Source organism: Rhinopithecus roxellana, chromosome 17 (genome assembly GCF_007565055.1).
Source record: "Rhinopithecus roxellana isolate Shanxi Qingling chromosome 17, ASM756505v1, whole genome shotgun sequence".
Taxonomy (NCBI): Eukaryota; Metazoa; Chordata; class Mammalia; order Primates; family Cercopithecidae; genus Rhinopithecus; species Rhinopithecus roxellana.
In genome coordinates this window covers 79016875-79031756 of record NC_044565.1, presented here as the reverse complement: position 1 = coordinate 79031756, position 14882 = coordinate 79016875, and the positions used below count along the sequence as shown (strand labels likewise).

Genomic DNA, 14882 nt, shown 5'->3' with positions numbered 1-14882 from the left:
ATCAGTCATGTATTATATAATTTCACGTATGTGCAAATATATATTTGAAGGATAATGTTCTAAAATTGCTGAGTTAAAGGGTATATGCATTTTTTTTTTTTTTTTTTTTGAGACTGGAGTCTCGCTCTGTCGCCCGGGCTGGAGTGCAGTGGCCGGATCTCAGCTCACTGCAAGCTCTGCCTCCCGGGTTTACGCCATTCTCCTGCCTCAGCCTCCTGAGTAGCTGGGACTACAGGCGCCCGCCACCTCGCCCGGCTAGTTTTTTTGTATTTTTTAGTAGAGACAGGGTTTCACCGTGTTAGCCAGGATGGTCTCGATCTCCTGACCTCGTGATCCGCCCGTCTCGGCCTCCCAAAGTGCTGGGATTACAGGCTTGAGCCTCCGCGCCCAGCCCGGTATATGCATTTACAAACTTGACAGATATTGCCAGTTGTCTCTATAAAGTGGAACTGGTTTATACCATCACAGCTAGTATATAAATGTCTGTTTTCTACCACATTATTAAATTACTGAACTTTATCCGTTTGATGGAAAAGGAGGAATCTGATTGTAGTTTATTTTTTATATTTTTAATTTTTTTATGAGATGTCTTGGTATGTTCGCCAGGATGGTCTCAAACTCCTAGCTTCAAGCAGTTCTCTCACCTCAGTCTCCCAAAGTTCTGGGATTACAGGCATTAGCTACCATGCCTGGCCCTGATTACCCTGTCCCCCCCCCGCCTTTTTTTTATTTTGAGACAGGGTCTCACTCTGTCACCTATGTTGGAGGGTGGTGGTGTGATCACTGCACCCTCAAAACTGCTCACTGCAGCCTTGGCCTCCTGGGCTCAGGTGATCCTCCTGCCTCAGCCTCCCAAGTAGCTGGGACCAAAGACACATGCCACCGTGCCTGGCTGATTTTTTAAATTATTTGTGGGGACGTGGTCTCGCTATGTTGCACAGGCTAGGCTCAAACTCCTGACTCAAGTTATCCTCCTGCCTCGGCCTCCCAAAGTGCTGTGATTACAGGGCTGAGCCACTGTGCCCAGCCTCTGATTATACTTTTAATTGTAATTTCTCTTACGCTCGAAGTTGAACATATACAGTAAAGACTTTAGAGTATTATAGGCTGAAGTTTCAGAATCATCCAGGACCAATGAGTGTAGCAGAAAGACAAAACTAGCCGAGGAGTACAGTAAAGACTTTAGAGTATTATAGGCTGAAGTTTCAGAATCATCCAGGACCACTGAGGGTAGAGAAATACAAAACTAGCCAAGGAGTATCGAGAGGACAAAATTGATAATTGATATTGTTATTACTTTCAATGTTTGATTGCATTGATTAGCTTATTACTTTTATTAAAGTCATTTTAAAGAGCATATAAAGTTCTATGCCAAAGCATGTTTGGCCTGACAAGTTGGGCTGTCATTTCCTTTTGACAAGACTTTCATTTTTATCAGCTTTAAATGCATGTGTCATTACAATTCTGGTTAGGTAACATAATTATCCCATTGCAGAATGTGTAATTTCAAAAGAGTATTGTGGATATTTGATGCTTCTCCTCAGAAAACAATTGAATTGTTTTCAGACCACTTTTATTTCAGTAAGATAAATGTAAACTAAGTTTGAATGAGATTTAAGTTTAATGGCTCACTTGCTAAACCTGAGTTGGACAATCCTCACAGTTCCTTACGGATGTGGCAAGGTCCTCCTCATCCTTAAATGTAAAGTTCCTGCTTACTTAATGGAAAGTACTGTAGATACATAAATAACATTGTTACCTGTCTTAGTGGGTCAGTATAATAGACAGGGGGTGGGGGTACATGTGAGAATAGTGAAATATATAGCTAGTTTTGAGGCCCTTACGACTTTTAAGAGGTATTATGAGTCACTTTAACAAATAGTGTTTGTGACATAGTTTCAGTTTCTTATTGGAAAGATAGTATTTCAATTGTAAATGTTCTTTTAATATTCTGGAGAGCTACTCTTTCCTAGCCCCTCTGTTTTACTGACTTTAAAAGTTGTTTACAGTTTGTTTCATATTCAAATATAGGGTTTTAGTGATTCCTTGGGGTGGAGGGCAGGAATGGGCAGAAGGCCGTTGTCTCTGATTTTCCTTTTCCCAACTTTCACTTTCTTTTTTCTGTGGATTACATTCCAAGGTGAGTGAGGAAAAGGGTGGGGATTGAGAAAAGGGAGCAATTTATTGTTTGTTGGGGAGGTCCAAAATAAAGTCATTTAAGGAGTCTGTCATAAAATTTAAATACATGATGAAGCTTGTGCAAGGGGATTATAAGAACTAGTTTTACTTTAACCCTTTCTGCTTTATAAAAAAGAAATCCTGTTGATGGCAAAAAGACAAACACATTAGCCAACTGTACTGTACACCTTGCATTTGTTTGCATTAATATTAGTTGTTTTATTTTGTTTTTTGAGATGGCGTCTCACTCTGTTACCCAGAATGGAGTATAGTGGCATGATCTCGGCTCACTGTAACCCCCGCCTCCCGGGTTCAAGCAGTTCTCCTGCCTCAGCCTCCCAAGTAGCTGAGATTACAGGTGCCACCAGGCCTGGCTAATTTTTGTATTTTTAGTAGAGACGGGATTTCACCATGTTGGCCAGGCTGGTCTTGAACTCTTGACCTCAAGTGAGCCGCCTGCCTCAGCCTCCCAAAGTGCTGGGATTACAGGTGTGAGCCACCACGCCCAGCAATATTAGTTGTTTTAGATTGTAGACTCTTAAATGATATGGACTATGTGTTGTAAAATCCCTAGCCTGTAGTAAAATGCATTTGGATGTCCCTACTGCCCTATTTAACCTAAATCCTTTTTCCCCCTTGCAGTCAGTGCATTTTTATATTTGTACATACTTTGTGAGAAATAGGAAAAGGAAATATTTTTGCATCTAATTGTTCTAACTTCCAAAAGTTCTTTACTGAGTTAAGATAATTTTTTTTTTTTGGTCTAAACTGAATTTTGTCTGTCTTTCCCCTACTCAGGCCCAGATTGCCTTCCTACAGGGAGAAAGGAAGGGCCAAGAAAATTTGAAGAAGGATCTTGTGAGGAGGATCAAAATGTTGGAATATGCTCTTAAACAGGAAAGGTAATTCAGTAAAATGAAAAGTGGTGTTCTTTTTTGTTTGTTTGTTTTTGAGATGGAGTTTCGCTGTTGTTGCCCAGGCTGGAGTACAATGCTGCGATCTCGGCTCACCGCAACCTACACCTCCTGGTTTCAAGCAGTTCTCCTGCCTCAGCCTCCCCAGTAGCTGGGATTACAGGCATGCGCCACCACACCGAGCTAATTTTGTATATTTAATAGAGATGGGATTTCTCCATGTTGGTCAGGCTGGTCTTGAACTCCTGACCTCAGGTGATCTGCCCACCTTGGGTCTCCTAAAGTGCTGGGATTACAAGTGTGAGCCACTGGGCCCGGCAAAAATGGCGGTCTCTTAAATATTGGAATAATTTTTTCATCATTCCTAAAATAAATTTAAATGTTAGTACTGCTTGGATTCAGGAGTATCTGTAGTAAACATTTGTATGAATGGTTGTAATATGTTAATTTTATGAATAGTTTAATAATGATCAAAAAACTGATTTATATGATTTTTTAAAAATTAGCAACATGTTTTTCCTACTCTGCCTGTTTTGAAGAAACAGATGTGCTCCCTGAACTGTCAGTATCCATTCATTTTAAAGTTGAAATCGTTTTTAATTTTTAAACAAAATTTCTATAATGTTTACTCTTTTTCCTGTCATTTAATATTACTCAATTTGATGTATTTTCTTTAGAAAAAAATTGTTCCAGCAGACTATGTTAAGATTCTGTATAGACTTTTTTTTTTTTTTTTGAGACGGAGTCTCGATCTGTTGCCCAGGCTGGAGTGCAGTGGCACGATCTTGGCTCACTGCAAGCTCCACCTCCCGGCTTCACACCATTCTCCTGCCTCAGCCTCCCAAGTAGCTGGGACTACAGGCGCCCGCCACCACACCCACCTAATTTTTTGTATTTTTAGTAGAAACGGGGTTTCACCATGTTAGCCAGGATGGTCTCGATCTTCTGACCTCGTGATCCACCCATCTCAGCCTCCCAGAGTGCTGGGATTACAGGCGTAAGCCACCGTGCCCAGCCTATAGACTTTTTTTGTGTGTGTTTTGTTCCTTTGCTGTCTGCCGTTACAATCTCTCCAGAAGCTTATCTTGCCTATTTTGCTAGTGTCTAAGATACTCAAGTAACTAAATTTGGGTCACAAGTAAAGGAAAATAGGTCATGAGTGAGAGTTTTGGAAGTTATATGAGCTATTTATTTGCTTTAATGAATGGGCCTTGGATTTTTTTGTCAACAATCTGAGCCAGTTCATTTTTTTTAGGTAACTGAGTATGTATAGGTAATATTGGAATTATCTCTTTTGCTACTTTTTTGCTTTGTTTTTAATGATGCTTGTTTTGTTTTTCTCTTTTTCAAGTTGGTGAATGGGATATTTGCAATAAAATAGCATTTAGATACAATTGGATAAATAGATGATATTTATGAATAATGAGAAACAGATAAAATTTTATTAGAACTTGTGTTCATCATCATGTAGAATCTTTAAATGGCATAAGAGATTGAAAGTAGGTTGACCTCTTAGTGAAAAATATGTATTTCTTTTCATACTTCAGGAAAGTTGGTGAAAAGCTGTATTAGGGACATGGAAAGAATAAAAACATTTTTAAAAGTACATAATTTGGGGGGAGTAGTGAGATTTTTTTTTTTCTTTTTTTCTTTTTTTTGGCAGAGTCCCGCTTTGTTGACTAGGCTGGAGTGTAGTGGTGTGATCTCAGCTCACTGCAGCCTCCACCTCCCAGGGTCAAGCAATTCTCCTGTCTCAACCTCCCGAGTTGCTGGGACTACAAGCACATGCTACCATGCCTGGCTAATTTTTTTGCATTTTTAGTAGAGACAGGGTTTCACCATATTGATCAGACTGGTCTTGAACTCCTGACCTCAGGTAATCCACTGCCTCGGCCTCTCAGAGTGCTGGGATTACAGGCATGAGCCAGTGTACCCGGCCGAGTATTTGAGATATTTTTTTTTTGAGACGGAGTTTTGCTCTGTTGCCAGGCTGGAGTGCAGTGGCACCATCTCAGCTCACTGCAACCTCCACCTCCTGGGTTCAAGCAATTCTCCCGCCGCAGCCTCCTGAGTAGCTGGGATTACAGGTGCTCACCACCACGCCCAGCTAATTTTTGTATTTTCAGTAGAGACGAGGTTTCACCATGTTGGCCAGGATGGTCTCGATCTCTTGACTTCATGATCCGCCTGCCTTAGCCTCCGAAAGTGCTGGGTGGCATGAGCCACCGCGGCCCAGAGTGGTTATTTTCATCTGGAGCATGAAAGTAGAAAGGAGAGCAGAGTAAGAGGAGGTGAGGCTTGGATAGCATGAAAAAAGAAGGTGCTTGTCAGACAAGGTTCAGGACGTAGAGAAAACATGTTTGACATGGAACAAAGCAGTTTGGTGTGTTCAGAAATTTGTAATCTTTGTGTGTGGAGAGTAGGATGTTGGTTGTGGTCCTCCCCTCAGTTGATGACTGATAATGGTAGAGGGAGCAAGAGTCAGATCACAGAGAGCCTAACCAAGGAGTTCAAACTTTTATCTTACATGTAACAGGGAATATGGGAAGTTTAAATTTTTTTTTTTTTTTTTTTTTTTTTTGAGACAGAGTCTTGCTCTGTCGACCAGGCTGGAGTGCAGTGGTACAGTCATGGCTCACTGCAGTGTCAACCTTCTGGGCACAAGTGATCCTCCCACTTCAGCCTCCCGAGTGTCTGGGAATACAGATATACTCCAGTCCACACAGATAAATTTTTTAGTTTTTAGAGAAACAAGGTCTTGCCCTGTTGCCAGGGCTGGTCTGGAACTCCTGGGCTCAAGCAGTCCTCCTGCTATAGCCTCTCAAAGTGCCGTGATTATAGGCATGAGTCACCATGCCCAGCCAAAAAAATTTTATCTAACATGATCTCAAACTAATAGAGGAGTTGCAAGAATCTTGTATACCCTTTACCCAGATTCACCAATTGAAAAGTTTTGCTATGTTTGCTTTATTGTGTTTGCTATCTCTATAGGTATCATTTTTTCCCCTAAATCATTTGCTAGTTTGTCCCTAACTACCTCCGTGTATATTTCCTAAGAGCAAGGACATTTCCTTATATAATTATAGTACATTACCAAATTAAAGAAATGGAACATTAGTATTTTATTATCTGATATAGTCTATATTCAGATGTCCTAATAATGATGATCTTTGTAGCATTTTTTTTTCCCCTGGTTCAGGATCCAGTCTGGAAATATATACTGCATTTAGTTGTTAAGCACTTGAAAGTTTTAAGCAAGATAGAGTATGAGATACATTTTTAGAAAGATCTCCTGACCTCAGTGTGGGGGGTGGACTGGAAAGATCTGTAAACACAGGCAGAAAGATTGTAATAGTTTGACGAGAAATGATAACATAGTAGCTGCTGAAATGGAGACACATCAACTATAAAAAATTGTAAGTAGAATCCATGAAATCTGAAGATTATATAAAAATTTGGAGATGGGACAATGGGTGAGTGAGAAAGATAATTTGAGAACGACTCCCAGGTTTCTGACTTGAAGGACTATCTGAATTATGAGAGACTGATATATGAGGGGGACTCATGATGATAGATATATACTTGGGAATCATCAGTATTACTGTGAGTGAAGTGAAAGGAGTAGTTGGTAGAAGTATTGTGGAAACAGAAGAGAGAACTAGAAGGAGTGACAGGAAGTAGAAATATTTGAGGAGAAGACAGAGGAAGAAATAGAGAAGGAAGGAGGAGAGAGTAGTATTTTGGAAGTGAGTTAAAGGAGGGAGTTCAGTAACTGAAGATGCTAAGTAGACCCCAAGTAAGTTGTATACTGAAAATAGTCATTTGGAGTTGCCTGTTGGAAGCTTATTGGTACCCTTCCTAAAGCATCCTTAGTAAGGCAGCAGGAACATGAGCCAGATCACAGAGGATCGAGGGCTGAGAAGGATGAAGTGGGGAGAGATAGAGTTGCTTATTTATTTTTTTCTTTGAGATGGAGTCTTGCTCCGTCACCAGGCTGGAGTGCAGTGGCGTGATCTCAGCTCACTGCAACCTCCGCCTCCCGGGTTCAAGCCATTCTCCTGCCTCAGCCTCCTGAGCAGCTGGGACTACAGGCATGTGCCACCATGCTGGGCTGATTATTTTATTTTTAGTAGAGGTGCGGTTTCACCATGTTGGCCAGGGTGGTCTCGATTCCTTGACCTTGTGATCCGCCCACCTCAGCCTCCCAGAGTGCTGGGATTACAGGCGTGAGCCACTGTACCTGGCAGAGTTGCATATTTTTTTTTTTTTAAGAAATTTGACTCTGAAGGACAGTTGAGATAAGAAACTAGCTGAATGTAGGGAAGATTTTTTTCTTTTCTTCCTTAACTAAATGGGATGCTCCTGGAAAAGAGTTCCTGGTTTTGTGTCTTTTTTTTTTTTTTTTTTTTTTTTTTTTTGAGACGGAGTTTTGCTCTTGTTGCCCAGGCTGGAGTGCAATGGCACGATCTCAGCTCACTGCAGCTTCCTCCTCCTGAGTTCAAGCGATTCTCTTGCCTTAGCCTCCCCAGTAGCTGGGATTACAGGCATGTGCCACCACAGCCAGCTAATTTTGTATTTTTAGTAGAGATGGGGTTTCTCCATGTTGGTCAGGCTGGTTTCGAACTCCCAACCTCAGGTGATCCGCCCACCTCGGCCTCCCAAAGTGTTGGGATTATAGGCGTGGGCCACCGTGCTCAGCCTGGTTTTGTATCTTTTGAAGTATATGGAATGATTTGGGATTATTCATGATGTTATAGCACTATTTATATAATAAACTAAGAAATTTTTAAAAAGCTTTTATTTGTGGCTTGACTTTTAAATTGAATTTTTAAAAAAATTATTGAGGAAAATGTGAAATATACTCATAGAGAAACTAGTATCTTTTATATATACAGCCCCAGGTTTTAACAGTTAATGTTTTTGTCAGTCTTTTTCACCTTGATCTATTTTAATAGAATTCCAGATATCTTGTCATTTCACCTGCAAATGTCTAAGTAAAGATCATGATCTTACATGATTTTCTTTGCATGATTTTTGCACATCTTCTAAGCAGTCCCACTTTAAGATCCAAAAGTTAAACCAAATCGTTAATGTTACAGAAGAATTACTTACCTAGCAGTGGATTTATCAAAGCATTCCTTAATGTGTGATAAAATTTACTATAAATTTTCAGGATTACATAGTGTATAATCTGAGGTTGACTTAGGAACATCTATGCTGAGAAACCTCAAATACTATATAAATACAATTCTGAAAAATTTCTACCATTCTAAAAATTTCTCTCTATTCACTGCTACTTTTATCTACCCTACTGTAGTAACTTAACTGTCCTCCTCGCTTCTAGTATTTCTATATTTTAATTCATCTTCCATATCCATAGAATTCATTTTCTAAAACACAAATATGATAATCCTGCTATATCCCTGTTTAAAAATATCTAGCTAATTTCAGGTTCTTAGTAAAGTTCTTCACAACCAGGCCCTTTCTGTTCCTTCTCTGACTCCATTCCTTCCATACCTTTTGGGTGTAATTATTCTGTTTGCTGTTTTTTGACCCACTTTGTGTTTGTTTTTTTTTTTTTTTTCCACTTAAGATGTCCCTTCTGACAGAAATGCCCTCTCCATCAATCCATTTTCTGATTGGAAAACTCCCACTGGTTTTTTGAGATTTAGCTAAAATCTCACATGTTACCTTCTTTTTGGTAGCTTTCTTTGACATGGATTTTGACCAAATTAGATAATCTCTTATCTGCATTCTTGTAATACTTGTTAATAGCCCTTATAGCTCTTACACAGTATGCTGTAATTATTTACATTCCTGTCTCTTAAACATACCCTCGCCTTCCACCCTTACCTAACTACAAACTGTATGTTGTCCCAGCAGCCAGCACAGTGCCTGTAAACCAGGAATTCAGTAACAGTTCATTGAAATTAATCAAATTATTTTTAGCATCCACATTTAAGATACAATTGAGATGCTATGTTATACTCCTAGCGTAATATGTATAATAATAGGCTTTGAAACAAAGCTAAAATTACTCTTCTTTAGTGTATTATAGTTATTAAATATTTTTTATGCTATTTTTATCCAGTAGAGATCATTTATGGAGGGTCTACTTGTGTATCAAACATGGAGTTGCTAGATATAAGATCTCCTTTTTTATCTTACAGGCAGAATTAGACAGAAAAGGATAGCAAACAAGAAAGATTGGTTAACACAGTGAGCTGAGTGTTAAAACAGTGGAAAACGGTATGAGTGAGAAGGTATTTTCACATACTGACTTCAAAAGGAATGCTATTAAGCTTAAGGAGGGTTCTGTGAGAAAAATATATTTTAGCGAATGTAACAATTCAGTAGGGAAACCTTGATTTAAGGGACCATAGCTTGTGGCAAACACAACAGCTCTTTACATATTTTGCGTTTGTCTAATGTTTAAAATGAAAAGTTCATAATTTGTTACAATTTTTGTTAGATTTATTTTCGTAAAATATTTTCTATTCCCTTTTTGTAGGTTCTGTTGTAGTTTTTCCTGAGACCACTAGAATGCACTATAATACAGTATTTTCTGTTTGAAAATGTTTTTCTATATATATATAAAATAATAAACTCCATAACATTTTATTGCCACTATTATTTTAAAAGCTTTAGTATAATCTGTCTTCAGGCTAGTTACATTCAGTTGCTATTTTGACTTCTAGCAGGTATTACTACTTTGTCTTATGGTAAATGAAGTGTGTTTCTGGAAAAGTAAGAAATTGACAGTTACATTTAGAACCTTGTTTTCTTTCTATTAACTGCAAGTCAAATTAGTGTCTGTAAATCTTACCTTCTGATGATCAACAGTATTACAAATGCATTCAACTACATGGGCAAACATTTAGTCCAGTGACAAAATCTTTGTGCTTAAGAGATACATTGAGAATAGATGTTTGAAATAATTTGGACCAAACATATTTACTAAAGTTTAAAAAAAAAAACTATATATATATATAGTTAATTAACCAAATAACAACAAAAATTGTCTCCTTTCTGCCTCAGTTCATTGATTTCCTTTCCCAAGGAAATCTTATCAACTGATATCTTACGTATTATGTATTCTTCCAGAAAGATTCATATGCATAGGCTAATGAAATAGATATATATCTTTTAAAAAATGTATGGAGACATACATAGTATTTTGTACATTTTACTTTTTGCTTAAGAGATCAGTTCATTGTCATATGAATATATTTTTTTCTTCTTAATGTGTAAATGTTACTATAAAACATTTCATACATACGTATAAGATATAAAGACTATTGTAAAAAATACTCATGTACCCGTCACCTACCTTAAGAAATAGGACATCAACTGCCTATAATTTTCATAGGTTTTCTTAGAATTCCCAACTTTTTTTTCCTATTGTGACTGCAAAATGATTATTGCAAAATAAGAAGGATTTCAGTATTTTATACATTTGAGCAAATTTTCATTTCCTTTCTACTTTTCTTTCTTTCTTTCTTTTTTTAGACAGGATTTCATTCTGTTACTCAGGCTGGAGTGCAGTGGCACCATCTTGGCTCACTCACTGCAACCTCTGCAAGCGGGTTTAAGCGATTCTCCCACCTTAGCCTCCCTAGTAACTGGGATTACAGGTGCACCACTATGCCTGGCTAATTTTTATATTTTTTGGTAGAGAAAGGGTTCCACCATGTTGGCCAGTCTGGTCTCGAACTCCTGACCTCTGGTGATCCATCTACTTCGGCCTCCCAAAGTTTTGGGATTACAGGCATGAGCCCCCGTGCCCGGCCACTACTTTTCTGTTTTTTTATTTTTATTTTTTTGAGACGGAGTCTTGCTCTGTCGCCCGGGCTGGAGTGCAGTGGCCGGATCTCAGCTCACTGCAAGCTCCGCCTCCCGGGTTTTACGCCATTCTCCTGCCTCAGCCTCTGGAGTAGCTGGGACTACAGGCGCCCGCCACGTCGCCCGGCTAGTTTTTTGTATTTTTAGTAGAGACGGGGTTTCACCGTGTTAGCCGGGATGGTCTCAATCTCCTGACCTCGTGATCCGCCCGTCTCGGCCTCCCAAAGTAGTGGGATTACAGGCTTGAGCCACCGCGCCCGGCCTACTACTTTTCTTAAATTGTGAAAAAAACCTAATGGTAAGTGCTCAATTAGGTTTTTATTAACAACAAAAACAAAAACAAAAAAAAAACTTTCAAATTTGGCTCTTACACTTTTCTTCCTTTATTACTTTATTTTGGTTTTTCAGATTATTATTTTGGTTTTTCAAATTATTGTTGTTTATATTAATATCCCAGTCTTAACACATTGAATATTTATTATAAATGGCCTCAATATTTTAGGGAACTGACAAGTGAAAATATACAAATAGATTAAGCAGATATGGCTATTTTTAGTCACCCTTTAAAAAATTTCTACATTATCTGGGTTATTTATCTAGTCTCAAATGGTTAAGTCTGAAATATTTAAATCAGATGGTTAAATCCTATTAACCAGAATGATAACATTCTGTCAACTTTGAAAAGAAGATAAGATAGTATTCCCATTCACAGTTCTTTTTGAGTAAAAGACAAAGGATATCTTGACTAGTTTAAAAAAAATTCATTTCTAGTGGAATATCTTACTCAACATTGATGATTTGGGTTTCCCCCCTTGGATTGTACAGTATAACGCATATTTGGCAAATCATGATTATCTGACAAGGCACATAATATTGTAGATGACTTTTCTTTTTAAAAAGCTCAATTTTTTTAGAAAAGTCTTCTACAAATTTATTTCACAATCCAAACCTTTTTTTTTTTTTTTTTTAAACTGTTTTTGATAGTAAAATTTTACTTTGGCAGTCCTCAGGAAAATTGGAATACTACAGAAACTAGGATATTATATGGTTCATTTTGTTATTACAGAAAGAAGAGTTATGGTTCCCAGAGTTATTCCTTTATTTTGTTAAAAGGATACTTGATGGTATAACAACAACAGCAACAACGAAAAAGGCAAGCACTTTTGTATTATAACTTTGACACCATGGAAAGCTATGAGCCTTTGAAAGTTCTAGGAGTGTTCAGCTAGGACTACTGAATTCTTGTAACTACTACTATTGTGTATGTTAAAATTAATTTAAATATATTTTAAGATGGTCTGTGTTTTCTCATTTCTTTGTTAGAGCCAAATACCACAAGTTGAAATATGGGACAGAATTGAATCAGGGAGATATGAAGCCTCCAAGCTATGATTCTGGTAAGCTCATTTTAAAGGAAGTTAAGTGTTAAAAAGAAATAATTAATGTCTACTATTTTCTAGCAACAACGTTTACAACTATAAGTTAGTTTCTAATTATTTGCATGTTAGTTATTTTTTCTGACCTGCTTGTCTTTTGGCACCAATCATTTAGTGTCATTTAGATCATTTTCCACCACCTTCCTTCCTTTTCCCTCTTCCCCTTTCTTTTAGTTTCCCATTTTCTGCTTATGTTCTACACTTACTGGAAGGATCAGAGTTCATGGGGTAACATGCACCAGCATAACCTTGTCTTGCTGGGTCTGTCCAATTAATGGGAACTTTGAGATGTGCAGTACAAAGTACATCATGCCCTTGAAATCCTGAGAAAGAGTAGGAAATATGGAGGTAAGAGATTTCTTCTTAAAGCACAGAGGAATTCCTCATCCCAAAAACATAATTCTTCGGTTTCAGATGGAGAACTGTTTTGGTCTTTCTTGCCCACAGGAGTTTCTGTAACTAGAACATGTTTTAACAACTGAAGCATTTATTATAATTTTGAGTTATTTCTTCTTTTTGTCCTACTTCTTCATACCATCAAACAATATAAAATATTACTTGTAAATAATCAGATATTAAGAAATATAGATATAATTCACTTAGTAGGTATTAGGGAAGAATGACAAAAATTAATCAAAAGTTATCAACCATATTTCAGATAGGTATGTTTTTGGTGTAATTTCAGGTTAAATTTCCCAGTCAGATATCTGAAGACGTTAATGTTCATTTATATCATTTACTGAAATACGTACCTTATGCTAGAGGCTTTATATATATGTATTTATGTATATATCACTTTAAATTTTAAAGTAGTTATTCAGTAAAGTATCTTCGGTAATGATAATGTTTATTTGGATTTTACATATGTGAAATTTAAACTCAGAGAAGTGGAAAAACTTGCCCAACGTCACACAGATATTAAGTAACGACAGAATATGGAGCTGAACCCAGGTCTTTCTGACTTCAAAATTCATATTCTTCCCATTTTATTGTATTGCTTCTATATTTGACAATGTATGAAAGAACTTTCCAAAATGAGTTCTAAATGTACTGCCAATTTTATAGTTACTTCAGTGTAGTAGTGTATTAATGCATTTCCTCAGCTGAATATTGAGTGCTTGAGATCTAGAGCAATGCCCGTTGATCACTGGTGTGTTTTTTTTCCTTTGTTTTTTCATATTCTGTCTTTTACTTGAGTGTCTGTTCTTGTGACCTGAGTTGTGCTTAAATTTCAAAATAAATTTTTAAAAAATCTAGGCTGTTTCTTAGAAACGTTCTAATACTATATTAACTGACTCAAAGGAGTGATATTAATTAGTATTGTATTAAAAGGTTTTCATTTCTTAAGTTTTGGATATCAATTTAGGAGAACAGAAGCCTAGATGCAATATATTTTTTAAGTGTTTGTAAGTAAACATGACTGGCTGCAGTGGCTAATGCCTGTAATCCCACTTTGGGAGGCCAAGGTGGGAGGATTGCTTGAGGCTAGGAGTTTGAGACCAGCCTGGGCAACGTAGCACGACCCTGTCTCTACAAAAAAATTTAAAAATTAGCTGGGGATGGTGGCACATGCCTGTAGTCCTAGCTACTGGGGAGGCTGAGGTGAAAGGATCACTTGAGCTCAGGAGTTTGAAGTTAGGTTACAGTGTGCTAAGACTGTGCCACTGCACTCTAGCCTGAGTGAAAGAGTGAGATCCTGTCTTTTAAAAGAAAATTGTAAAATTTGTAAGTAAACAGCGCAGCTCAGTAGGAGGAGCTTGTGCTTTAAAAGCAGATAGATGTAAGTTTGACTCTGCCCCAACATTTTAAATTCCCATGATCCTACTTAATTTCTCTATGGTTACTCCATTCCTGATCTGTAAACTAGGAAATATTCTAGGAATACTTCCTTACTCAAATGTTTATTTTCTTAGCATACAATACCTAGTTATTCTCAGTGTATAATACTTAGTACCTAGTATCATTTCTTCTATCTATCTTTCTAACCATCCACTAATCTTATAAATATTATATATATAATGTTTTTCAGACCTAGTACCAAATCCAGTGAATAAGACAACAATGCCCTGTTGGATTTTTATAGGGAAGATAAAGAAGCGATTACAATAACATATGACATGTATAATGGAGAAATAATAAGTGTTACTGAGCGCAGTAGCACAAACTTAGTCAAGTGGTCAAGAAAGCCTTCTTGGAGGAAGTGATATTTAATTTTGACATCTGAAGGACAAGTAGGAATTAGCCAGGGCAAGTAGACTGACTAAATATTTGTTGAATGGGAGGTGGGAGAAAGGCAGAGTATTAGCAGCAAAGCTTCTGAGGTAAGACTACGGCACATTTGAGAAATGGGATACCTGGATAGTAGTGGGAGAGAGGGAAGGAATGTTTCCAGAGGTAGATAGAGAGTTAGCTGGAGGGTAGAATAGTTACAAGCACCTTGTGAAACATGTTAAGTAGTTCATGCCTAGGAATATTCTGAGCATTTGAAGAAGGAAAGCATGGCCGGGCGCGG

General features: G+C 37.6%; 1 protein-coding gene across 1 annotated transcript in view; it reads left to right on the top strand.

Moving 5' to 3' along the window:
- Positions 1–14882, top strand: part of STRN (striatin) — a 132623-nt gene that overhangs the window by 40620 nt on the left and 77121 nt on the right. The window contains exons 2-3 of the mRNA XM_010373189.2: positions 2977–3080; positions 12258–12331. Of these exons, the coding sequence (XP_010371491.2) occupies positions 2977–3080; positions 12258–12331 (178 nt within the window). The remainder of the gene's footprint in view (positions 1–2976; positions 3081–12257; positions 12332–14882) is intronic.